Raw genomic sequence first — 27,460 nt, forward strand, 5'->3', positions numbered from 1 at the left:
ATTCCCTCCTCTCCCTTCAAACGGGCTGCAGCCAAATGAGGCATTCCTGCACGTTTCAATTGGATGCATTTAAATGCAGCAGCAGCACCGCTCACGCTTCGCCCCCAAACACTGAAAACAAAACGGGGATTTTGTTACACTATGAAGCCCCTCCCGTCCCTCCTCAATGTGAGCCTCATACCTGCCTGCCAGGCGGAGAAGCTGGAGTATCAGAGGAGGGAGTTACAAGGTCAGGCTGCCAAACAAATACACTTCTTTTACCGAGGGATGATTATATGTAAACTTAAAAAAAAAAAAGTAAAAAAAAAAACTGAATTGCTATGAGTTTAACCAAATCTTATTTCTGCAGTTCAGCAAAAATCATGAAATTTTATCCAGATCCCAAGGAACAGAGTGGAAAAACAATAAAACTATTGCAAGAAAACATCAACGAGGTTAATTTTACTGCCAGCTGTGACTAGTCACTGAATGCTGCCTTTAAAAGGCCAAACAAACTTAAAGTTTACAACTCCTCTTAATAAATATGCCTGCTCCTTTAAAAGCCCAAATTCTGCTTTATTTCAAAAATTTTATCTTTAAAATTAATTGAGCAACATTTGAGAGATTCCTTGTCCCTAAACACCGATCAAATATTTTTACTAGCTATCCTCTGGAACGGTATTTGTGGGTGTTAAGGACCACAACCTCATGCCAACACCTGTAATGACCCGAGAATCATTTTCAAATCATTCATAACGGTCCATTTCATGTTCAAATGCCAAATACACCTCAACATGAACAGTCAAAAAACAACTATAGCAGAAGCTTTCAGTCTTCTATATTTACACTCTCGGGGATACAGAAAAGTAAATGTTTCTCCTGGAATGGCTGCCATACAAACACCAGCTAATAACATGTCATGTTATGTTATTGCGCCAAATTATTTCAGCTTCCCAAACATTACTTTACAATATTTTAGATATACTCTTGAAAAATCTGAGGATAGTAGTGTGGACCGATTGCAGTTTTCTGGGCAATCATAGACCTTTAAAAGTCTTACCCATCAAACCCAATTTTGGATTTTTTTTTGTCTGAAAAGTCACTTAATATAGCGAGAAGTTGCTAAGTTGGCAAGAATGATATGACAATTGTTAATGGTGTGCCTGCAGGCATAAAGTTTTATCACGGTCTTTTGTGGAGCTATAAGGCCAAGTAATAAGAATCATTTATTACTCCTTTTTTTAGTGTCTAAAGACATAGCAATCAGAACCCCACAAAAATAAACAATGCTCTTGAAAAGCATACCTATTTGTAATATACTTCTTCAGGACACCAGTCACATAAAGAAGTGTGAATAATAAGCTGCACACAGTAATTGAATTTAATCATATTTATTGATATTTATTGATGATCTCATTGAACAAACAGTAGAGAAAATTGCTAAATTAACTATATTTAGACTTTTTTTAAAGCATTAATTGCAATTTAGCGCAAAAACAAGAAATCAAAATACTTAAGAAATTTATCATGTTACATGATCAACAATAAATGCTGATGGAAGAGAGTGTTAGTCACTCCTCTCTCATGGTAGAGAAAAACAGGGACAGTGGCTGCTTTTCACACCTGTGCAGAGGTAGATCAAGTTGGTGGATAAGATTGGTTTTTCATGCAAGTATTGGCCGATTGCCAATCTCCCAATATTAAGGAAATTGGGGCTCGTTTATCAGTGCAACCCTAATGGACAGGCAGGCTTTCCTTGAGTAATAGTTAGAAAAATGCACAAACCACCAGCAGGAAGTGGTTCACTCTGGTGTGTTATTTTACTTCCCTTTAAAACTAATGACTTTTAGAGATGCTACATTACATTGCTACAGTATTGCAGTGAAAGACAGCATAAACAAATGCCTCGTCTTACATGACTTGGTTTGGCATCTGACATCCTAGATTTTCTTTCCAATCCTAGTTAGGAATATTTTAGAAATAAATAAATATTTAGCATCTCTTACAGGCTAACCAAGTGATGCGTGGCAGCAAATCCTCAGAAACAATGCAGAAAGAAAAATGCTGCTACGCCTAACACACCAAAATCAAGAGTGCATCACAATCAGTCTTCCAGTTCAGACAAAACAAAGAGCTGCAGAGGAACCAAGTCAATAAACAGAGATCCTTCACGACAAGACGAGCAACAGACCCGGCAGAAGAAAAAGATCCACAACAAAAACCACAAAGCAGCCAAATCACTAACACATGAGCCAACATGTATGATCTTAATGAAAAACATACGGTGGCTTAGTTGCATGGTAGTCACTATTTTTGCTCTTCTTTACTTGGTTTTGTTAGTTTACAAGGCAAAAAGGAGTAAGGTTTTCTCATTTATGTACGATTCTCCCACACACATACCAAAGGTTTAATGTAAGAGCATGAAAAATATTAGCTGACAAGACGTCTTATAAGCTATCATATCCATTTTTCTTTCTAATCTCCCTCAGGCTGGTGAATCGGTTGTTTTTGGCAACCGCTGAGCCTTGACTTTAAGATGGTTTCAGTGAAATGTAAGAAAAGCTCAGGAGACGGGAAAAGCCACGAAATCCATAAATAGTTTTGCTTTCAAACTGCTGTTACCGACGTGATGAGAGCGACAAACGAGCGCCGGCGACGCATCGATCTGGCGGGTGACACGAAGTCTGTAACAAGAGATTTCACAACCATGAGTTAAACCTCTGAAATAGTGTAAGAAGATCCTCCCCTGAGAGCGAAACCCTCCATAATCGACTCAGAGTAAACTGCACATAGTGACTGGGGTTTAAAAAAAAAAGTTCAAAAGCTTCACCTAAAGCTGAATAAACATCACCTGATAAATGAGCAGAAACCAGAGCCTCAGAGGGCCTTGAGAAATCCTCCCACGGTCCCACAGCTACTAGTGAAAGTTTCTGATGTCCACAAGGACACATGGTAAACAATCTCACTATTTATCCTTGTCACGTTTTTAACCTCAGTTGTGTTCCCCCCCTTTTTCTTTTCTTCTTGATGCTGTTAAATCTCCATGTAGCAAAATCTAAACAAAGACAAACTGTTCTTAAATATTGTAAACCTCACATGAAAAACAGTTTCAGAGTTCCCAGACCGATACGTCATGGCTAAAATATAAAAAGGTAGGACACAAGGAAGGAAGGGAAGGAAAGAGCGTAGAACATGAGGAAAGGAAGATAAAAAAACAAGAACGAAAGTTAGGAAGAAAATTTAAAATTAAAGAAAGAGAAAGGAAGGACATAAAGAAGGAAGCATGGGCAGAAGGAAGGAGGACACATGAAGGAAAGGAAGGGAGGACAAGGGAAAAAAATCTAAGGACAGACAAAGGGAAGGAAGGTCTAGAGAATATGACATGAAATAAAGTCTGGAAACAAATATTTCTTCATTCTCATCCAGATCTGGAAGATACTGAAATAAATGAGACTTTTTCCTGCAGAGCAGCGGCTCCATTATAACCCAATGTTTAAAGTCTCTTTTCCCCACAAATTCCGACATTAATCTTTTGAACACAAACAATATGGAGCCTGAACTTTCACCATCTTTTCAGGACACATTTTAACAAATCACATCCTGTACTTTTCCAGAATTTCTAAGGACCGACAGAAAACTTCAACTTGAAACCATCAAATATCAGATTTACTTTTTTTTTTCTTACCACTTTCCCTCTAAATCTCCATGCTAATGTATGCATCATCCACTTCAGATGACAGTCAGTGTTCTGTAAATAACACAACAAAGTGCACATTGTCTTTATAAACTGATGGCAGATCGCCTGGTGGAGATAAATTCATCCACACACATCTCAGTTTATTCAGTAATAATCCTCTTATCCCGTCCTAATGTGAGCATTCAGAAAATGAAGGAGCAGCCAAGCGGCCTGCAGGCACAGCAGCATTAATGAGCAAAGCGTAAGGTTTTTTTTTCCTTTTCTTAAATAAAGCTGCAGCAGGTGTAAATGCCAATAAAATGCTCTAAAAGGAAGCCATCTGTTCCAGTACAGTAGAAGCTGCTGTTTATTAACAGGCTAAGCAAACCGCCGGGTGATGCTGCAGGTTAAGAGGGAGTCTGCAGGACGGCCACGTCTCACACGCTTAGAGGAACAGCATCCAGGCTTTCACTGAGCAACCAACTCAATTAGGCCTGAAGCAATTAATCGTGATGAATTGATTACTGAAATAATTAAACTAATTTAGTAATTGATTAAGTGATAACTGAAATATACAGACCCAAAAAAGACAATTTGCAGAAAAAAAACATTCACAATAGTAATTAAGCCAAAAATGTACAAAATATACATGCATTTTAGATTTAAAAAAAAAAGTCAGTCATATGGCTGCAATAAAAAAATACTTTAGAAACTGATTATTCTATTGATTATCCAAACAATCAGATAAAAACTGTTTTACAGATATTTCATTTAACCACTTAAGCCTTTTTATACAGTAAAAAGGTTTAATAGATTGTTTGCATCCATCAAAAGATGCAAACAATACAATTCCTTTTTTAATGAGAAAAGCAAGCATTTTATTGCTTAAAATGCAGCAACATTGCATTGCTTTAGTGAGTTTTAACTGGGTGAAGTTAAAACTTTAGCCAAAACTAAACTTTAGCCATACTTAAATGAAATATGGTGGTTAAATGAAAAAGCTGTTTAACGTTGAAATTTTTTTATGCGAGTGATAACCACAATAATTGATACAATAATCATTAACTAAAATAATTATGTGCAGCACTAAACTCAATAGTGGTTTAATTAAATGCACAGTAATATGAAGAAATCCTATGGATTTGCATAAAAACATCATCGCCAAGTAGTGTTTTTCAACATTAAAATACTATATCTAAGCAGTTTTATGTCATAGACAGTGGTCCAGATGGCTTCATCCACAGATGGAAACAAGAGTCGACAAACTCAAGTGCGATTGTTTCACTTAAGAGTTCTCTAAAATGTTATGTGCAAATATTTGACCAGAGCACCCAGATCCAGTTGAAAAGAACCAGCAAGAAGAAAAAAAAAGGAAAATTTTGTCAGATCTACTCAGTCAGAAAAAGAGACCCCCCCCCCTTTTTTTTTTTTTAAACAGCGGGCCGTCTGAGACGACAGAACCTGGAGTGGTTCTGTTCAGACGTTTTATAAAAACAAACCCGCGGCAGACCCGTCTCCCCTGCTGCCGCTGGCACACAGAGGACACATTCATCCCCAAAAACGGGCACCATGAGGCGGTGTGGCGGCGGGGGGAGTGGAAGCAGAGACACACTTCAGCTCTAAGGAATTTATTCAGGCACTCTGACAGCCACGGCAGCAGCAAAACTCAATCTGCAAGAATCAGATAAAACCGACTCAGTTCTGACCCGAAGAGCGTTGATTTAATGAGCTCCATCCCCGGCAGGAGAACAGAATTCCTTTTCCACACACTCCGATGTTTACACTGTTTTTCTTCTTCTTCTTCCTCACTCTGCAGCTGAGGTCTTGAACTTTGAGTCTTAAAGAACGAAGGCAGGAGTTGATTCTTCTTGTTGTTCTTCTGTTTGAGGTCAACGATCATAAAGCAGAATGAGACTTTTCCTCCACTTCAGGATACACGCAACATCCATAAACTTTTGCCAAGCTTGGCGAGGCAGTTATCCAATATGCTGGAAAGCATACAGCTGTGCCTTCAAAGGTACAATTTATCATCTTACAGCCAACACTTTAGTATATTTCACTAGTATTTAAATGAAAAAAAAGGTGCATAATTCTGAAGTATAAAGAAATGGATACATAAATTCATGCAAACTCCATGTATTAAGACCTCAGACCGTGATTTGAACCAAGGAACCTCTTACTGCAAGGCAACAGTGCTCCCCTTTAATTAAATAAAAAATATCATCATCATAAGAGGCAGCAATCAGCTTCTGTGCACTAAAAATCTGCAAAATAAAACTGCAAAACAGCTGAAACACTGAGTTCATTTAAATCAAAGCTAAAAGCCCAACTGTTTTGAGTTGCTTTGAAGCCATAATAAATTAAACATTAACCAAAATATTTAATGTGTAACAATGGCACTTGACAAAATGAAATGTTTACTGGTTTTCTCAGTTGTTGACTGCATGGGGTCTTTAATGACTTTTTGTGTTTTTAATGATGCAAAGCACTTTGAACTGCCTTGTTGCTGAAATGCGTTACACAATTAAACTTGACTGATTGATCATCGTCAGCCACCAAATCAAAAAAATAAATAAAGAGTTCTCCTTTTTATGTTAATCTCAGTATAAACCCAGCAGTTCTTTGAGGATGTTTTGACGTTTGTGAGAATATTTGAGAACAATCCGCATCATGAAGTAGAGGTGGGCGATATGGGCCTAAAAATTTTATTGCGATATTTTGCGGTATTATTGTCATAACAATCACAGCGGTGGCATAAAAAACAGTTACTTCCTTTAAGTATCTATATGGGTGTGACTTAAAACATTTGCTATTTGAAATGCGCTTCTTTACTTATTCTAAAAAGGGACATTTCAATAAATTGCACTCAGCAAATGCATTTAATTATGCTTTTTTAAAATGACTGATATTTATTGGTGCTTTTGTGTAAAAGAAAATAGTATTTCTAGAATACTGTTAGTTTATAAGGGCATTAATAAATTTAATTTTTCACAGTAAATGCTCATCCCTGTCATGAAGTCCAAGGAAAACAGGTTGTAGTACCATCATACTGTAGATAGTACCACCATCTACAGTACTAGATGGCACATCATACTGTTGGTTGTTTTTTGGGGTTTTTTCCAGCTAAAACAAGGAAGCTGATTAGAGTTGATGGAAAGACAGATGGAGCTAAAAACAGGGAATTCCTGGGGGGAGGGAGAAGACAACTACAAAACTGGTTCAAATCAAAGCATGCGGATGGCCTAGTCAAAGTCCAGACCCAAATCCAAGAACATAAACTGTGGCATGACTCGTAAAATCGATTGTTATGGATAATCTCCATCCAATCTAACTGAGTTTAAGCTACTTTGCAAAGAACAACAATCAAGTAAACATATTTATCTCTCTAGACGTCCAAAAGCTGGTAGACATATAACCGGGGTCGGATTCAGAGGAATGGGGGCCCCTGGGCTGGAGCCAGTTTGGTACCCTATCCCAGAATAAATTAAAATAAAACATCTTTTACTCATTAAATTTACAGAAATTGTTAGGCAAGCCCACACATGTACAGGTACAAATTAATGAATAATTTGTTTAAAACATCTGACAGACCATGTTGGTCCCAAAACGATCATTTTCAAATATTGCTGCATAGATTAAATTAACAAAACTCCAACAGCATTTAAAAAAAAAATACCACATGCAAAATGAGGCCATGTTTGGAAATCACACAGAGTATACAACAACAATAATTTAGAAGCCCCCTAAAACTCAGAGCCCTGGGCTACTGCCTCTTTTAACCAGTTTTGAAGTCTGGCTCAGGACATACCTCCGGTATCTACAGGGAAAACTTGTTTTTGTCCCACAGTGGAGACATTTTAGGTGCAACACCTAAAATGTGTTACACTTAAGGACGTAGGTGCATGCAGATACACTTTTATAAAGAAAAAGCTCCATAAAACAAGGATAAATGATACAAAACAGAATAAACACAAACGCACACCCAGCTTTTCGTACGCTTCACAAAAAGGTTTGAGGTGCAAACCTCTGCAGAACACAATGCATCCGTAAATTTCGCTCATTATGCAGGCAGACTTCGCTTGCACTCTAAATTTCAGTTGTTTCTCCCCCTCACCGGGGGCCAATGGGGGAGGGGTCCCCCTCCTGCTCCAAACACAAACTTTAACTCCAACTTTTCACATCTAAACCCCACATCCAGGCAGAAGTCTCAGTTATGTGATCATGATGATGATTAATCAGCGTTTTAACCAGCAGAGCATGCTGAGAAGTGGATACATCGTAACTGAGCGAAGAGAAACTTAGTACCGACCTTGGAGGCAGATGAATCCAGCCGCGTACAGAACATCCAGCAGGGTTTTTCCTCTCCGGGTTACCCCGGAGTTTACCCTCCGCCGGGTTTCACCCCCTGCCGGTACGTCCATGGTTTCCAGTTCGGTTTTCCCTTAGAAAAACCCGAAGGTAGAGTCAAAGCGAGAGCAGAGTCACCGTGTGCGCACAGGTATCCCAGCGCCGCTTCCCTGCGCAGCTCCCCCGGGGGAGAAGACCGGACGGCCTCGGCTGCTCACCTGGTTTCACCGGAACACGGCAGAAACAAGAGGGAACCCAAACCTGGCCAGCTACGCGAACCACTGAGTTCACACCGAGCAGCCCCGCCGAAAGTTTGGACCCAACTCTATGAACTTCGAGGTGGCTCACAGGGGGGAAAGCTGCGGGAAATGTCGGCTGCTGTGACTCATTCCAGCCCACTGCGTGGGTCCGACCGAGCTCAGAACCGCCCGGACCTCCTTCAGCCCGGTTTGTCTCCCAACTCTGCTTCCTCCCGCTCTGCAGACTCTGAGTGGAGTGGATTTTCTTTCTCTCTCTCCCTCTTCACACACATGCAGTGAAGCAGGCTGGAAAAACGGGACGCGCTTCCTGTAGATACCTTTCACAATTAGAGTCGCAAAGTGGCGGAAAATCGAGATTTTCTCCAGTTTCGCGCCTCTATTTTTGCATAATTCCTCAAGAAGGCCAATCAGATTGATTCTCTTTTGAATTTAAATCCAGACTTCGTGGTGTTTCCCCCAACCCTGGTCCTCAAGGCACACTGCCCTGCATGTTTTAGGTATTTCCTTGCTTCAGTCCAGCTGATTTCAATTAATGACTGATTAACAGGCGTTTGCTGAACTGCAATCAGTTGAATCAGGCACATTAAAGCAGGGGGAACCTCTAAAACATGCAGGACTGTAGAAAGGAAAATAGGAATAAACAAGAGGAAGATATTATATCTAGGTTAAGATTTGGACATGTAGGGCTAAATAGTACTTTGAAAATAATAAATAAACATAGTACGGGGTTATGTAATTTTTGTGGAAAGTTGGAAACAGTTGTACATATTTTTATGGAATGTAATAAATATAATCTAGAAAGAGAGGAATTAGTAGAAGAGTTAAATAGGAATAAAGTTAAATTAAATATTAGAGATCTGCTACAAAAATCTTCTGGAGATGTGGTTTTTAATTCCGTATTTAGGTTTCTTAGAAAAACAGGTCTAATAGGGAGATTATAGGGTTTAGGCATCTGGTTCATACTCCAGTCCAGAAGGTGGCGGTAATGCACCTGACAGTTGTTTGCCAACCGCCATAAAACAAAAAAGAAGAAGAAGAAGAAGAAAACATGCAGGACAGTGAGCCTTGAGGACCAGGGTTGGGAAACACCATTCTGCAGCGGTGGGTAGAGGACCCAAAAATTGTTTTCAAGTAAGAGTAGCAGTACCTCGAGATATATTTACTCAAGTAAAAATAAAAAGTAGCCATCCAAGAAATTACTCAAGTAAGAGTAAAACATATTTGGTTAAAAAAGTCTACTAAAGTACTGAGTAACTGATCAAATTAAGAATCAATTAACATTTAGAAATTACATCATCAGGCATAAGGTTAAGTGGAAATTTTGGTATTCTAAAGACCAAAATGATAATTTGTACAAGTAACAAAAAAATAAACTTAGGCAAAATAAAAATAGTTAAAATCAGTGTACTTCAATATAAAACTTATGAAACTTTAACAAAAACTGCAGGTGTGTGTCTGTCTGGTGAATTTTTGGTTAAAACATGTTTGTTTTTCATTCTGTGGGTAGAAAATACAAACTTAAGTAAAAGTAGTGGTACTTCATAATAAAATTACTCAAGCAAAAGTAAAAAGTACAGCGTAGGAAAAATACTCCTAGAAGTAATTTTTTTCAAAAAAGTTACTCAAGTAAAGTTAATTGAGTAAATGTAACTAGTTACTACCCAACTCAGCCATTTTGATAAATTAATATGCTTTGACCTAATTTTGGCAACAAAAAAAGATAAATAATTGAAACATGTTTTTTAAATAAAATTTTTTTATTTAACACAATGATCACAGAACCTTTGGTGATTTTCCACATTACTTTCCACACCTAACATAAAAAAAGAACAAAATTTTACTTTGAAGTTCTCTACATCCTTTTAACAACGTGTATATTTCCGGTGCCTTGACACATGAACCTCTCTTTTCCAAATGCAGCTTCCGGTAACTCAACTTGGATCAGGAATACAACAGTGCGACCCTCCGGTTTAAATGGATCACTGTCTTTTTAAACTTAGACTTTTTTTTTATTTGATGCAAATATTTAACATAAAAAATTAAATACCTTAAATATAAGTTTCATCAATCTACAAATAAGTGCAAATTGAGTTAATGGCCCATAAATATGGTGAAACACAATTTGTGTAGCATAATAAATACATTTATTGTTTATGTTGAACATATGATTGGAGGACTTTACAGAAAATAGTAACTTTGAGTAATTAAATGTTTACATGACATAGGAACCAGACGTCTTTCTTGAGAAGGTTCACATCTGAGTCCATCACTACACCCAGATTTTGGATCTGATCACTGGTTTCTAGCTGTAATAACTGAAGTTGTGTGCTGCCTTGATCGTCTCTAACATAAACTGGACAAAAAAAGACAAGAGAACTATTAATCAAAATGTTTTTATTCAAGGATCCTCAGAGAAAGTGGCTACTGATTACATACAGGACTGTTCAGAAATCAGGCCCAATCTGATGCTCTAACCATCTAAAACATTCAGTTTAATCCCAACAAACAGATCAGGATCACCTCTTAAGATTATGTTGACTTATCATTTGATGAATGCATTTTTTTCCTACAAAGTTTTCAGAGTAAGGAAGACTTATAAAATATAAAACTGTATTAGGACAATCCAGTTCTGAGGAGATGCTTCACTAAAAATGCAATTAGTGAGAGAGACCACCACCTGAGAATCGTGCAAAAACAAACCATCCCCATCCTGATTACTAAATAACTTTATACAAACATGCTCTCAAAATGTGGCAGGTGGTGCTGAGAGGCTTAAACCCTGCACCAAATATTTTTAAGACTTCCAGGTCGAGATAAATCAAGCAGCCTAGGGTTTTTTTTATTCCGAAACACAATTTAAAATATTGTTTTCCAGCTTTTTGAGTCCAAAATGCCTCAAAGTTTTAAAGTTCAGCAGCAGCAGAAAAAAAACCAACATTTTTACATCAAAACAGTAAGTTAAAGCAGCAGATAATTTCACACGACTTAAAATTGTGATAAATGTTTCACCCTGTACCCCAAAGCTTTAACCTAATTGGAAATTAAATCTCAAAAGGCAAGAAAACAACACATTCATCCAACCTCATCTCACACCTCAAAGTCTACAGAGTTTATTTTCTTGCACTGATAAAACAATCAAATGGCACAGGAAGAGAGGAAGTCACAAAAATCTGAGATCCAAACAACACAAGAGGAAAATAAAACCAGCACGAGTGACTTTATGGCAACAAATCAATTCAAAGTGCAGCAGCTTCTACCAACACATTAATGAGGCACTCAGGCGAAGGAGAAGTTCAGGGCCATGATGAAGGGGGGTAAGGCTGTCGGTCAGCAGGAGACAGAAACATTTAAAACCACAATGTGTCATTTATGCAGGGAAGTCTCCAACTGTGAAGGTTTGGGGTGTTGGGAGTGCATAAGTGCCCGGCTGCGAGGATAAAGACCCTGAAGCAGCTGGTTCTGTGTGGTAGTGTCGTCAGTCATTGTTGCGTCTCAAGAGACGAGTCCTTATAAAGAATTACTCTGATGTGGAGATGCGACCTCCTGAGCTGCTCACTTCCCAGTGTACAGATCCACAGTGCTGGAGCTCAGGCCCCGGCTTTCCCTGAAGTTTCCGCCTCCTCGAGTCTGGAACGGAGGTTTAGAAAAAGAGGAAAGCAGAGATCAAATCAAACAACTTTATAAATCCCAAAAAACACAATTCAGTTTGCACCACTCTTTTGTTGTGGTTAACACAACAAAATAAGAAAAAAGAAAATACAAACAATCTCATGCAGAGATTGCTTGCACCCCTGTAAACAATCTCTGCATGTTTGCAGAGATTGCACTGTTGTGGCATTAGAACGGTGTTTGTTCTGATGCCATTTCCACATCAGAACAAACATGATCTTTTAGACTTTGTGCAACAAACACCAGGATAAGCTCTTTGGCTACTGGCCAACAGAGTTTAAATGCCGATGATGCAACATATACACCTTCTATCAAAAGTATCTATTTCCCTTCAACTTTTGCACATTTTTCTTTGCAGCAACATACTTTAACGTGTCCTATAGAGTTTTTATGTGAAGTAAACAATTAATTGCTGAGGGGAAGGGAAATGATAATTAGTTTTCGAAATTTGGTACAAATAAAAATGTGAAAAGGAAGCATAAATAGATTCCAAATATTTCCATCCTCACCTGGAAAGAGTCGTCACTTGTTTTGTTCAGGTAATTCAGCGAAGCAGCTCTCTTCATGCTGGGAAAGTAAGAAGAAGAATAGTTTATATATCAGGTTATTTTCACAAAACTGATCTAAGAACATGTCACACTTTGAATGATGAAACTAGAAAAAAAACAAGCATTAATAACTAGCATTTACGTCAAATAAAAATGTTTATTTGTTAATTACTTGGTGTTGCGAGGTTCAGGTGGTCCGTTGCCCTGCAGTTTCTTCACCAGCATTTCGCTGCTGCGACGCAAAACATCTCTGAGCTTCCCCAGAGATCCGCTGCGCTGCAGAGCGCCACTGCCGTCCTGCAGACACACACACACACTCAACCTCATCAGCCATTCTCTGACAGGAAGCTGCATTTTTTTTTCTTTTCTTTTTTTTTTACATTTTTAGTTTCAAGTTTGTTCCAGTGCTGTTGAATTTGTGACAGAAAAAAATATATATGCCTTTGTGAAAACATGCTGAAGAACAGATACTGCCATGCAGATGTTCCTCAGTTATAGTTATTTATGTATTGCAGTAGCATAATCATAAAACGACAAGCTGAAGTGAAGTCAGAGAGATTTGGAGCAGGAATGTTTGGGATCCGGTACAATTAAATATAGATCATTCAATTGTACAATTTTGTTCTTTTTTTCTTGTGTATTTGTTAAATTTTTCCATTAAACAAATCTGGGTTTTCCCAAACAACCAAAGTCTTTTCCTCCTTTAAAAACATGTCAGAGGCCATATTACCTGCTTCAGTAACCTCCTCTGCACTATGATCAGATATCCACAAGCAGCTGAGTGAGAGGCGACCAGAGAGCAGCTGAAACACCAGTCATTAACACTTATGATGCGAAAAGCAAAATCAGACTTTTTGAAAATGGAGACAAGGCATTTCTTTACGTTTTGTCTAAACACGGTTAAATGGCTTATCGGCTGAATTATCAATGGGTCTTATCAAAACAGAGTAAACATGCTAATGTTAGCTTAGCTCTTCAGCTAACTGTTCACTATGAAAACAGAAGGGAGGCTTTTTTTGAAACTGCACTACATGTGTCGACTCAGAAAAATGCTTAAAGACCAGTTATAAAGCTATGCCACCTGTATTTGGGGCATGATCATAGTTGAGTTAACTCTGTGTAAGATGTGTTAAAATTCAAGGCCCGGGGGCCAAATTCAAGGCCCGGGGGCCAAATTCAAGGCCCGCCTTAAGTTTTTATGTGAGGGCCACATAAATAGAACTTCCAAGATAACAGTTGTATGCTTAAATATAATTTTATCAGTCAAATTAAAGCAGTTTTTATCTGTATACTGCTAAGTTACAAAATTGTGAGATGCTCAATGTTTAATTTTAAGTAGTACTCATTAAATGCAGCCATTTATTAATATTTTAACAGTTTGCTAAGGGGTAGTTTTATCAATATATTTTGTCATAAACGGCAGGATTTTCATAAACTTGATGAGGCCCAAAACAAAAATAAATTTGACACCACATTAGAAGCCAAAACGTGTAACTGTGACAAAGACTGACGACTCGGGGTTAAGAGTTAAGTCTAATGCTGAGGAAATATAATTTGTTCTTTAACTGCATTTTACAGCTAAGGTTTTCACGTAAATCAGCAAAAACGTAATTTTTGAAAACCAATTAGTAGTGTGGATATATTTTCCTCTTTTGTCTTCTTCACTGTGAATGGTGCCAAGGTGAACTTGTGTCCTCATTCCATTTTTTTTATTTTTACTTTTAAATTATATTTCCAGCTGCAGGCATATCCCTGCTTGCCTAAGGGAGCCGTTCTTTGACTTGTGAGGATTATTTGTATAGTTTTAGCCAACCATGATAAACATAACTTACTATACTAAAATTAATTTCTAAAATATTCACAGTGTAAATCTTTTGAACAATTTCAAAATATTATCTTAATCCATTTTCTAACTTTATTTAAACAAGAACTCTCACACCAACAGTTAATCTAGCGAGAAATCAATTGGCAGGCAATGATTTATTTGCATTTGTCCTTATAATGATGGGACTATGGGTCATACATTTTTCAATTTTACATAAATAAAAATCTTCCCTTGTCCATTAAAAGTTATTTTAACCATTTCCTACCAAAAACAGTACTAAAATAGTCATAGAAGATCTTAGATGTTCCATGGGAACTAATGGGATCTTGTTTCTTTACCTGCTTCTGAAGCTAGGAATGGGCGATATGGACTAAAACCTTTAGCATATTTAGTTTATTGCAATAATGATCAAAGTGAAGATAAACTGGCCTCTTCCAGACTTCATTTACATAAGGAAATGTGATTTTGGGCTGTACAGAGTGACTGTGCAGCTTTTATTTTTTTGAATGTACTGATATTTATTTAGAACTTCGTGAAACTGAGGGAAAAATAGTAAAAATGCAGACAATAGAGCCCGTTTTTGAGTTTTTATTCATCACTGTCACAACCAATCTAAATTCTTATGATAGTTTATTGTTAAAAAATATATTTTCTGTGTGGTAAATGTCCACCCTGAGCTGATGCCAACCTAGAATAAGATGTTCTCTGGTCTTTCCCATTTTCACCATGGTTCAGTTATGTAAACACAACAACATAAACATTGTCTTAGTCTTCGCTTGTTTTATGTTTGGGTTGCTACCATGTTAAAAGTTAATTTTGTTAAAAGTTAAAAATAATCTTTTTTAAATTCTTTCCTGTGGTTATGAGACTCAAAGACTTCACTTCAGTGCCCTTTTACAGACTTTTCCAATAACCTGTTAAAGGAGCTTTAACTAAATGATCAACCAGACCAAATTGTGATTTTTAACAGTACAGAGAATAAACTGTTGCGTATTTTAGTTGCCATAGTCACATTTTATCTTTACATCACAGTATTTTATCCATCCACCCATTCAAAGTTAAACCAGCTGCAGTGTAGGAGCATCACCAGCAGGGGGCGATGCAGGCATTTAGAGATAGAGATTGATTCCTGCTTTGCTACAATTCTGCAGCTGACATTCATGTTTTCATCCAAAGCAGAGAAAGACACAGTGTTCACAAATGAAAAACTTTATTTGAGAATACCAACAAGTGTTGATGCATTAATCATCACAATGCAGAATGGTGAATATATAGATATAATGCATAATACATACTAAGATAATGCTTATAGAGCTTATGGTTTTTGTTCTTTCACAAATAGAAACAGAATCCCACTTTATATGTTGAGAATAGACACTTCAATAAATAAGCAAGCATTCCACTAACAACAATATCATCATAATTGAGTGAACACTGCATTATTTTTCTTTTGTTCAGAGTTGCATTAGATGTATAGGCGTACTCAATGGAAAGGAATGAAGAATCAAGGCATGTAGCACATTGAAAAGCCATAGAGTGAATGCACTTGTCGAATCTATAAATACAGCCTACAGTTACACTTCCAAGATGTTAAGATCATTTACATTCGGTTAGGGTAAACCGTGAGGAGACACTTGCACTGAATTCCTGGTGCCAAAAAAAAACATGATTCACCAAAGTTACAATATCTACGCTGAGCAAGAACTAAAAAGGCTCGAAGCTTTGTGTTCAAACTACAGTTTCCAACGCCAGATTGGTTCACTGTGACTGTACCACTGAAACAAGCATATAATCACACCGACATCTGTAAAGTGACACCATTAGGTTACATCTCCAATGCCATCAGAGCAAAGAATTCTGGGTATTTGCATTTAAAAAAAGGATTAAAAATCCAACATTAATGGCAAGGTAATCTCTCAAGTGGCTCATAGTTGAGCTGACCGCTCCAGCTGGTCTCTACTGCACATATCAAACTCATAGTTCTGGTCAGAAGTTTACATACACTCATACTCAGCGTCAACATTATGTTATTAACGATTTATTAATAGTGGATTATGTGTAATACACAAGTGTAATTTAGTGAAATGTTATTTTTTCCTCATTTATGGCTGTTTATTATTTTTTGGTCAAAGTATTTCTCAATACAATTTTATTGTGCTACTACACATTGCATGATAGAATACTGGCAAAAGTGATTTTTAAAAGTCCCCCCCAAATTTAACTTGTGCATGTTCTTCTAAAAAGATTATCTGTTGCTTCAAAATCCATTCATGGAATTTAAATTATTAAGAAATTTCCACATTAGTCTGCTTGTGTTGATTCCACTCCACAGCTGCTCACGCACAGACTTAGCAGATGTTTTACGCCGGGTTCGAACTGGGTACATCTGGGTCTGCACTTCCTGCCGCCACCCAGAAAGATGAGCATTTGTAAACTTCACACCAGAACCGTATCTTGGCAGAACCGAGCCTTTCTTGAACACCATAGAAACCAAGGACACCGCAAGCTGGTGGGAGCCACCAGAACATTTTACCATGGCAACAGTAGCTTTCTGTCATCAGGCAAAACTTCTCTCATTAGCAACAGGCAACGCTCACTACAGCCTTTACACTGCGCCAAAACGTATCAAAAGCCTTTTAAAAAAATGTAAACAATGATGATACAAAAGAACCGACAACATGTAATGTAAAAAGAAAATAAAAATGGCAACGATCACTTTTCTTCAGCAAGGCTGTACAACCTTCATTGGATATCATACAGTACCATTTCTGAACCAGGCATCAGATTAAAACTTTACTAAATAAACGTCTGTAAAACATAAAGTGGCGAAATCCAGGCACCAAGATGGCAGCTCAACTTTTAGGTTTCAACAATTTCCGTGAGATCATGCAGATAAACTAAACTGTAGAAATTAATATTTTGACTCCATGATAACTCTAAACATTTCTTTTCCCACCTTCAGCTCTACTAACTAGATAAATAAATCTACTATGCCCACATTAAAAAGTATAAATAAATTCTGCCGAGGGGGAAAAAACGTACAAGTGACATCCTCACAGGGATAGATTACACACACACACACACCCACACACACACACACACACACACACTCATAACAACTTCCTCTAATGTCAAAGTGAGAGAAAGAGCTGAAAGAAAGACTTCTGACATTGGTTAGTGACAGGAAAGTTTGAGAAGAGCAGAGATGAGAAGACCAAACGTCCCAGCAGTGGCCAGTTGAGCAGGGAAGAGAGATGACAACCAGGAGGGGGGGGGGCTTTCTGAGTCTCTGCTGCAGAGAGGGTGGGGGGGCACCGGAGACGGAAGAGGAGTTGTTGGTTTGTAGGGACAAAGGAGCCCAGAGGGAACGACAACACACATCCCTTTGTTACTGTGTTGGGGGGAAGGAGAGAAGCATGAAGGAATAATCTTGATGGCTTAGGCCTGATAAACGAGAGAGAAGAGAGACAAAAACAAGGACAAAAAAAGGACAGACATTGTAAGATTAAAAGCTTTGGGTTGGGCTTCCTGTTCTACAACTCCCTGACTTCTGACACATCCGAGATGCATCGATCCTCAGGCATTACATTTGTAGACTCACATTTTCTAAATATGACAGCTAATTTATAATACGCAAATAAAAAAAGTGTATAATAGACATTTAAAGCACCATTAAAAAAATTATCAGGTAATTTCTTGACTATTTTAGCAAGATTCAGATGTCCCACCACCCAAATCTTAACTTTTTATTCATACTAAATCTCCGTGTTTATATAATATTCTTAGTCTGGGTTAATTCACTTGTTTATCTATTGGTACTCCTTTTTCAGACCTACTTGTTGTATTTCATACCTCTAACCAGACTATTTTCAAACGAACCAAAGCATATGGTTTTAGTTTTTTGTATTTTTAAGTATTTTCATGATTTATGGAGATAAGTGGTGATAAAGACAGGCTTGGATCTCACTTACAACTACTGTAAATTTAATTGTGTACAATCATCTGAAAATTTGATTTTCAGATGATTTAACTTGCACAATCTGGTTAAGTTCCAGATAACTTTTATAGATATGACAAATTGTAACCACATTGTTACCAAAATAAGTGACTTTCTGTTTTTTCCACACTTGGGAATGGACAATTACTGTGTTATTCACAGTTAATTAGAGTTTGATAACTGTTATGAAGTGCAATGTTTTATTTATTGGAACTTGATTTGTTTTTTGAGGCTCTGACTGCAGTGACAGATTAATAGAAAAACCCCCCGATGAATTTAAAATATTTTTAACCCTCTTTGTGCAGAGAAATATCACAACAATGTGATAAATGTATAGAAGAAATATTGTCTCAGAGTTAGAAATTTAAATTTTTATCCTACGCAATAATGTATATGAAGTTTGTTTCTTTCCTTTAAATTTGCCAGTAAAAAAAAAAACAAATAATAAAATCACCTGCAAATGTGACAACAAAGCAGTCGATAACAAATAGAGTCGGGAGGCTTTCAGCCAATCAGATTACGCTTCTTTGATCACATGACACCAGTGCAGCTGGTTAGCGGGGCTTCATTAAGATGAAGTAAGTTTTTCTCTTAAGCAGAGACCATTACAGAAGAGGTACTTATTGACAGCCAGTGGAGATTCATTATTGTTTCATTTACTCAAACTGAGTGAAATATTTCACAGTTCTGGTGTCACGTGATCAAAGAAGCGTAATGTTGATTGGCTAAAGCTGCTTGACTCAATCTAGTGCTGAATGTTTTGGATTGAGTCACTAAAAGGTCATCACATCTGCAGGCACATTTCTGAAGCTTAATTTTGTGCTGGCAAATATCAAATTAAAAACATTCATATTTTTAATTTGATAAAACCTTCAATGTCATTAATTCAATGTCTAAAAACAAACCTGTTTTACATTTCTTCCATACATATTGCTCACCCAAGCTGGAATATAGTAAAATTTAGGATTTCCATCCCTGAGATAATGCTGAATTTGTGTGACGTGAAAATGCTGCAGCATAAGAGCTGCATTTCATTATAAAAAATAGAAGTCAACCCAGAAAGCTGCAGTCAGATTAGCGATGCAGTCTTTGTGACTCAGCTGTTTTTATTTTCTCCTTGGGTACTGGAAAGTCTGAATCTGGCAGAGAGTGCACAGTAACTGACTGTGCACTGCAGATGCAGCACAGAATGCACCAAATACTATGAGAAAACCTCATTTTAGCCAAACAAACTAAACTAAACATTTAAATCCTAATAACAACACTGAACTATGTTCCATCACTAACAAAATATTTCTCATTACATCTCTCTGCATCACCCCACCCAGGTCTGTTTTCATTAACAGGGAGAGTACAATCCACTTATTGCCAGGGGGGGGAATTTGATTGGCAGGCTGATTGGTTGTCATGGCAATTCAAATCAACAAAGAAACATGTTAGTGGTGAATGAGGTAGGGGAAAAGCAAAAAAAAACAAAAACAGAAGAGGTTTGAAAAGCAGTGCATTAAATGCGAAAATTGAAACTCCTGCAGGCACACGTACACTTTTCACAGGTCAAGTCATGCTTTTAATGAGACATAAAACTAAATGAACCCAACACACAACCACAAACGTATTGTGAAACAGCTATGATGTCATCTGGGTTAGCAACCTGTACACCAAACTGGTTCAACACACACTTAATGAGATTTTGTAAGCAGACAGTTAAATAATGTTGCATAAAGTAACAAGAGAAAGCAGATGGGTATCAGCTCTGACATAAAATCCTTTGAATGTCTAAAGCGAGGAAGACGATGGGTATTTAAATGCTTGTTCATTCAAACAAAGGCTAGCTGAGCTACATGGCATGTTTTTACATTTGTAAATAAATGGATGGATGAATGGAAGTAATTAACACTTTAAGTAAACAGGTTAAGCTGTCAGAAACGATGAGCAAATAGAGAAATGTTTTCACTCTCCTCTGACAATAGACTGCACTTTTGCATGAATACACATGCGGTTAGATCGACTGCTGTTAAGCTTGGAAGCAGTTTTACATTTATCAGCACCTTGGTGAGGATGTGGACAAAGCCTTAGATAAATCTTTCATTGCAGTAGGTTAATCGCTCAATGAAAATTTTAATACAAATCCAACCTTTTATTTGAAAGCATTTAATAAGTGAAATGAATCAATTATTGATAACGTTTTCTTTCAGGTCGTTAGACAGATTTTTCTTTTAGTAGGATAATGATCTAAAACAAAAAGCCAAATCAAGGCAGAACTCAAAATCAGCCATCTTCCATGTTCATCTGACATCCTAAACCTAAAACCTGTGAAAACCTGTGTAAACTGAAGATACGATAGAAGATACGATAGAACTGAAGATACGATAGAAAAAGAGATGTGGATCATCTTGGGTGCATTCACAACAGCCCAGTTCAGGCCACTTTAATCGAACTCCAGTTCGTTTGTCTGGAAAGTCCAGTTCGTTTGGTGTGAATGTGTAGTCAGACTTTAATGCAGACCAAAAAGTCCAACCCTTATCTGAATTGAAACCTAAGAGTTGGTTAGATTAAGGTGAACTCTGGTGCGGTTCAAATGCATATGTGGCTGCAAATGAACCAGAGATCGCTCCAAAAGCAGGAAGTAGAACAGATGAACTGGTTTTTCAAAGGGTTTTGGTCGTTTAGCCTGTGCAGTGTGAATGAGAACTTTACCAGCTGAAAAAGGAACAAGTGGTGAAATTTTGGTCCCCAATTGAACCGAATTCACCGGACTATCGAGTGTGTAAACACCCAATCAGTCAAAATCAGACTTGTGGGTCAAATTTGGCATGCAGTGCAACTATATTTCCTCCCTCAAGATAAATCCAAATATCAGATTACTCTGCTGTTGCGTTGGTGTGCCAATCAAGACAATCCCTCCCAAAAAGGTGGAAAACAGAAGCTTTCTGGACAGGCGGGAAGCATAATATTTGTTCACAATCATACAACATAGACCTTGCAAGTGTACGAAAATGACATTTTTCAACAAATATCAATATATCATGGTTGGCCTCTAACTTTGTCTTTAAATTTGGCCAAATGAGTGATTGAGTTAAACTTCTGATCTAAAGAGATTGGCCGTCTCTGTACGCTACAATCTTATGAAATGTTATAGTAGAAAACTACATGTCACGATGGCTAAAAGGCTGGATTTTTCTCTTTTTATTGCCTCACTGCAACAGAAGCTGTATTTATTTAAAGGCTTGTTACACATCTCTACCAGGGGAGCTTTCACATTCACACTTTAGTACTAAAACAACCCCACAAAATTCCTACATTAGGAAAAGCAGGAGAGCTCAGGGTCAACAGACATTTCTCAGTCATGTGAAAACAGACGTGGTCCATTAGTGCATGTTAGGGGGGTGAGAGTGGCAGGCTGGAACATGCAGGCTTAAGCTGATGCAGCTCGAGGTTAGACTGCATTCAAGTGAACGAAGAGGCACAAGCTCAAGCTAAGGGATGCATCCCCGCTTTGTTGATGCATAGGAGCTTTTTTTCAGCTGCCACACCCGTTTTATTGTTGCTGCTGCAGGTTTTAGACTCAAACCTCTTTGAAACCCAAATGGTATAAAGTTCTGATTTGGGTCCAAACATCAGCAGTCAGGGTGGGCTCCTTGTGCTTATTGTGTTAGCGGCTAAACTCGTTTACTGTGCTCGCATAGGTGGATGTGAATAGGTATTATGTTACCAAGGCAACAGGGACTGAGCGTGTGCCTTTTTCCTACTGTTTCACTTGCACAGAAGCACTGCCAGCAACAGAACCACTCATTTCAAAACAACAAAAGACATAAGCATGGAGTTTAAAGCAAACTGCGAGGCTGAAAACAAAAAGGCGAACATGCCAAGACACTCAATCAGCTTTATGACACCAGGGTCACTTCAGGACAAAGACAAGATCTGTCTGCAGAGAGTCGATGGGATGGTACAGACTCAGATCACTACATGGCTCTGCATCTGTTTTAGAGAAATTTATATACACCTAAATAATAATAACAGGCATCATAAAACAACAAATATAGTTGGTATTGTGTTTTTGTAGCTTTGTAAAATTTTATTATGAATAAAGTGCAGAACCAGGGGTTAGCATCCTGCTAAATGCACCAGCTTATTCAGTTCCAGAGAGAAGTTAGCTTCCATTCATGTGACACTGTGCCATCTTTAAAAACACAGCAGGAAAACATAGTAGTGAAGTTCTGTACCAGCCCTCGATCTCTCTGAAATAGCAGACACCGCCTGGTTTTTCCCAGACGGGCCATGTTTACTCTACAATAGTGGATTTGTACTCACCCCATTCCACTCCACGCCCATACTCACTTCCTCGCCAGTCTCAGAGCCGCTCTCGTACTTAACGCTGGTCAGGCTGTCTCTGCTCCTCCGCCTCTCACCGTCTGTATCTTTCAGGATCTCCACCACACGCGTTTGGTGGATGGGGTCGATGCCCTGCAGAGGTATAAAAACCTAATTAGATCAAGCTGCAGATGCAGACATTAGCTTGTGTAAATTTGTGAGAGTAGAAAGTTTTATGGGGGGAATTGAGGTGATTTTCACATTTCCTGTCCGTCCATCACGTTTTCAGCGACAAACAAGTATCTTAAATGATTGTGAGATGGGAGTGATGTTAGATGGGAGAGGTGGAAGCTCTATGGGAGCCAAGAGAGACGAACCACTTACTGTGTTGCTCTGGATCCATAGCAATGCAGGGAAAGGGAAAGAAATACAATGAGATTTGCTTTCCTAAATAAAAAAAACAGGAACCGTCATGCAGAACAGGGCCGTTTCTATTTAGCAGATGTCACTGACCTGCTTGCGAGACCTCACAGCACACTCCTCCAGTGTCTCCGCTGCCTCTAGTTTGCCCTGGCGGCGGTACAGAGCACCGAGGTTCCTCAGGGTTGTGTTCACTGTAGGGCTGCATGGATAGACGGAAAGTTACTCAAAAAGGTCACAAAAGTAAATCCTGATGTAAAAGGGACAGACAAAGGAGAAAATGCAGTAAAGATGGCATTAAATATTTCCGCTGAATCAAAAGTTGACCTAAATCTAGAGCCTTTATGGCTGAGTCATAAAATACGGTTATCGGCGTCACCTGTTGACTTTGCATGCCTTGTACCAGCCTCCGTACTCTCCATATGGGGTGTTGTCTCTGTGTTTGCTCTGGAAGTAATTCAGTGAGCAAAAGAGAAAGAAAAACTGGTGTTTAGACCTGATAAGTAGCATTATACTTTGTTTATACAGTTGTGTCTGACACATCGTTTAAAAAGAGGAATATTTTAATCTTCCTGGTAGGACTGGGTGATATGGTTTAAAAATAAAATCTCAGATTTGTTTCGTATCAAATGCGATTTCTGATTTCATTGCATTTTTTTTCTTTTCTTTTCTAAAAAAGAAATTACAAACGACAGAAAACGCTTTCAAAAAGTAGTTCTTATTTCAGTCATTCCTTCTGTGAGTATTAAGGCCAGGCTACAAGTATTTTCGTTTAATTCCGAAAATATAGTCGCATTATTAGCAGAATAAAGGCGTAATTTTACCAGAAGAATGTCTTAAAATTACAAGAAGTCATTTTAATGAGAAAAAAAGTTTAGATAAATTGGTTTATCTTTCATTATGTAGTTCTCACAAAATGACGACTTAGTTCTCCTAATATTAAGACTTTATTCTTTATTATTTTGACTTTATTACATAGTTTAGTATTATATAGTTTTCATAGAGTTGGCTTGAATTGAAAATAAAAAAAAGGTAGAAGCTGAAAAAAAAAAAAAACGCAAACAAGATGGCGGCCTTTGGACGTACTGACATCACCCTGAACTATGGAAACACAAGGAGTGCATTGGTGGGAAAAAAAAATCCTGATTTTCCAAAAACTAAATCTTCAAAACCCCAAAATTTTGATTAATAGATAAAATCAATTTATCGCCTAGCCCTACATCCAGGAGGAAATCTTGATGACTTTTTTAGGGAGGTTTTCTCACCTTGCTCATCTCCTCTCTTTCCTCTGCATGCATCCAGATGGGCTTGTTCTCAGCTGCAGACAGACAGGAGAGAGCGTCTACATACTGTACAACTGGGATGCAACGAACCGTCTAAATCTGGACTCAAACACTTTGTGATGCATTTATTTTTATTCATGTTTGAATTGAGCAGAGCTTACAGTTCCATAAGTGCAGAAAAACAGGATATTAAAACAGAAAACAATGGAGCTTATCTATTAAAATGAATAGTGCAATAAAACTAAACATATATTTGAGATCTTACTGGTGATGATATAAAAGTAAAAACAGGGATAAAAAAGTCTTGAAAATCTTTTGTATTCATGGGATATTTTTGAAAGTTGCATGTTTATGAAAGTATACTTAGAAAATAAACCACATGAACTCCCTTGTGAAAGTTTTTGTACCACTAAATGACATAAAACGGAGTATCAGGCTCTTATACACCGTGTTCCAAATTTTTATGCAAATTGGATTTAAGTGTCATAAAGATAAAACATTTTTTGTGCTATTAAATTTATAGATAGTATTGTGTGTCAGGGCTCTTTGAATCACTATAATTTCAGAGAGCTGGGTTGATTAGTTTGTCCGGTGAGCTCAATTAAAGGAAATCTACTTAGGAAGGATGTTCCACATTATTAAGCAGGCCACAGGTTTCAAGCAATATGGGAAAGAGAAAGGATCTCTCTGCTGATAAAAATCATCAGTGCCATATGACAAGGTATGAAAACATTAGATATTTAACAAAAACTGAAGCGTTATCGTACTGTGAAGAGATTTGTGGCTGATGTAGAACAAAGATGGATTTGTACAGATAAAGGCATAAAGAGGAAGGTTTCTGTTAGACAAATTCATCGGATTAAGAGAGCAGCTGTTAAAATGCTCTTACAAAGCAGCAAACAGTTATTTGAAGCTGCTGGTGCCTCTGGAACCTCAAGGTGTAGGATCCTCCAGAGGCCACGCCTAACCAGAGCTCACAAGCAGAAACGGTCGCAGTGGGCCCAGCCGTACATGAAGATTAATTTTCAAACAGACTTGTTCACTGATGACTGCTGTGCAACCCTTAATGGTCCAGATGGACGCAGTAGTGGATTGGTGGTGGATTGCCACCACGTCCCAACATGGCTGTGATGTCAGCAAGGAGGTGGTAGAGTCATTTTTTGGGCCAAAATCATGGGGAGAGAATCATTGGTCGGCCCCTTTAGAGTCCCCGAAGGTTTGAAAATGACCTCAGCAAAGTATATGGACTTTCTGACTGATCACTTTCTCTCATGGTTCAAAAAGAAGAGCCGTACCTTCCGTAGCAAAATCATCCTCATGCATGACAATGCACCATCTCATGCTACAAGGAATACCACTGTGTCATTGGCTGCTATGGGCATAAAAGGGGAGAAACTCATGGTGTGGTCACCATCCTCCTCTGACCTCAACCCTATTGAGAACCTTTGGAGTTTCCTCAAGCAGAAGATCTGAGGGTAGAATGCAGTTCATATCAAAACAGCAGCTCTGGGAAGGTTTTCTGACATCCTGCAAAGAAATTCAAGCAGAAACTTTCCACAAACTCACAAGTTCAATGGATGCAAGAATTGTGCAGGTGATATCAAAGAAGGGGTCCTATGTTAACATGTAACTCAGTCTGTTAAGATGTTTTTGATTGAAATAGCTTTTGATTTTAGTACATGTGACCACTTAATGCTGCACATTCAAAGAATGGCCGTATGCAGTTCTTTATAATCCATAAAATGTTTAGAAAATCTGCTGCGCATAATAATTTGGAGCAGTGCATTTTGAGTTTTTGGGTTTTTAAAAAAAAAAAATACTGTTCTCATGTGGAGCTTTGTTCAGTAAAATTTGATTTATACTGTAATAGTTCATGACTTGAAAATTATACTGACCTTCATTTGCATTGACCATTTAAGAAAATCTGAAAAAGTATAACTTGCATAATAATTTGGAACACGGTGTAGATGAAAAAAAGACAACATGGCCACAGAATAATTTATTTCTGCTAAAAAACAAGGAAATTTGGAGAATAATTCTCACTTACTTAAAAAGCTGATAGTCTGTTACAGAAATTTGCAAGAAAAAAATACAACTTTCCACAATTTAAAGCATAAATTTAAGATATTCAAACTAAGATATTATCTGACATTATACAAGTCAGAAGTTTGAAAGAAAAACTGCAGTAATATGGCTTTTTGACATCATAAAATATACAAGCCTTTTCTTATAAATATATTAAATGAATCTCAAAATGTACTCCTTCATGGCCAGTTCTTTTTTTTCCATCAACAATGACTTGTATACCCCATCATAGTTATCCAGTACCTTGTGTCATAGGTCATGCACCATATAAAATCTCAATAAAATAAATGGAAATGTGTTGTTCAGGAGGTATGAATGCTTTTTGCCAGGCAGTGAATGAAGGGAATGAATCTGACATTCTTCAAGTTTTGCCACTTTATCCTTGAACTTCCAGACTGAAAAGATGGTGTGACAATGTTGCTGAATGCTGCATAAAAAAAGACTTCTTAGGCGAATGAGACAGGCTTTTTCTAAAGAGCCGAAGAAAGGAATCTAATGATTTCTGATTTCTTTTCAGAGTTTATCCTTCAAACAAGCAAACTCTTGATTTTCCCTGAGTAATTCTGTAAAGTTTAGGTTCTACAAGTGGCAACCTGCTTAGAAAGTGATCCACTTTCTGACCATCTGTCCTTTATTGATTTGATTTAACGCAGTGCATTTAACTCTAACTAAAATCTCCAACAGAACAGCCTCAGTGTGAGTTTCAGCGTCCATCATGGGCTCTTACCATCAACCGATCCAAACTCTTTCTCATGAGCACGGGTCAGAATCTCTTTGTACAGAATCTCAGCCTCTTTGTATTTCCCCTGTTTGAGGAAGCAGGAAGCCTGACGGAGAAACAGATGAGAAGATACATTTAAAGATGAATGCTACTGACTCTAAAACCTCCTTAACGGAAGAATCCATCTGCATATCAGTCACACAGGAACAATACTGCAGCATACAGCTTTCAATGGGAAGAAAGTAAGGTAGATAAAGGACGCCAACCGCCACAAAAATCCAACTTCTTATGCTGACAGAGAAAACTGTGCTTAACTGAAGTCAAGGACTCTATTAGTGA

At 37.8% G+C, this 27,460-nt stretch overlaps 2 protein-coding genes across 11 annotated transcripts in view; both read right to left on the reverse strand.

Moving 5' to 3' along the window:
* The window catches only part of ptk7b (protein tyrosine kinase 7b), an 80,547-nt gene extending 72,471 nt beyond the window's left edge, over positions 1 to 8,076 (reverse strand). The window contains exon 1 of the mRNA XM_032553385.1: positions 7,965 to 8,076. Within this exon, the coding sequence (XP_032409276.1) occupies positions 7,965 to 8,076 (112 nt within the window). The remainder of the gene's footprint in view (positions 1 to 7,964) is intronic.
* Positions 8,077 to 10,636: 2,560 nt separating this feature from the next.
* klc1b (kinesin light chain 1b) overlaps positions 10,637 to 27,460 on the reverse strand; it is a 32,293-nt gene continuing 15,469 nt past the window's right edge. For 4 of the 10 annotated variants that reach the window (XM_032553389.1, XM_032553386.1, XM_032553388.1 and 1 more), the window contains exons 9-17: positions 27,128 to 27,227; positions 24,298 to 24,350; positions 23,412 to 23,479; positions 23,126 to 23,234; positions 22,997 to 23,005; positions 22,613 to 22,765; positions 12,652 to 12,776; positions 12,441 to 12,498; positions 10,637 to 11,889 (exon numbers count right to left, since the gene is read on the reverse strand). In XM_032553389.1, coding sequence (XP_032409280.1) covers positions 11,815 to 11,889; positions 12,441 to 12,498; positions 12,652 to 12,776; positions 22,613 to 22,765; positions 22,997 to 23,005; positions 23,126 to 23,234; positions 23,412 to 23,479; positions 24,298 to 24,350; positions 27,128 to 27,227 — 750 coding nt within the window. In that variant the 3' untranslated portion in view covers positions 10,637 to 11,814. Of the gene's footprint in view, positions 11,890 to 12,440; positions 12,499 to 12,651; positions 12,777 to 15,497; positions 17,749 to 22,612; positions 22,766 to 22,996; positions 23,006 to 23,125; positions 23,235 to 23,411; positions 23,480 to 24,297; positions 24,351 to 27,127; positions 27,228 to 27,460 lie in introns of those variants that run through there. The other 6 variants (XM_032553392.1, XM_032553390.1, XM_032553393.1 and 3 more) reach the window with 5 other exon arrangements.

Source organism: Xiphophorus hellerii, chromosome 22 (genome assembly GCF_003331165.1).
Source record: "Xiphophorus hellerii strain 12219 chromosome 22, Xiphophorus_hellerii-4.1, whole genome shotgun sequence".
NCBI lineage: Eukaryota > Metazoa > Chordata > Actinopteri > Cyprinodontiformes > Poeciliidae > Xiphophorus > Xiphophorus hellerii.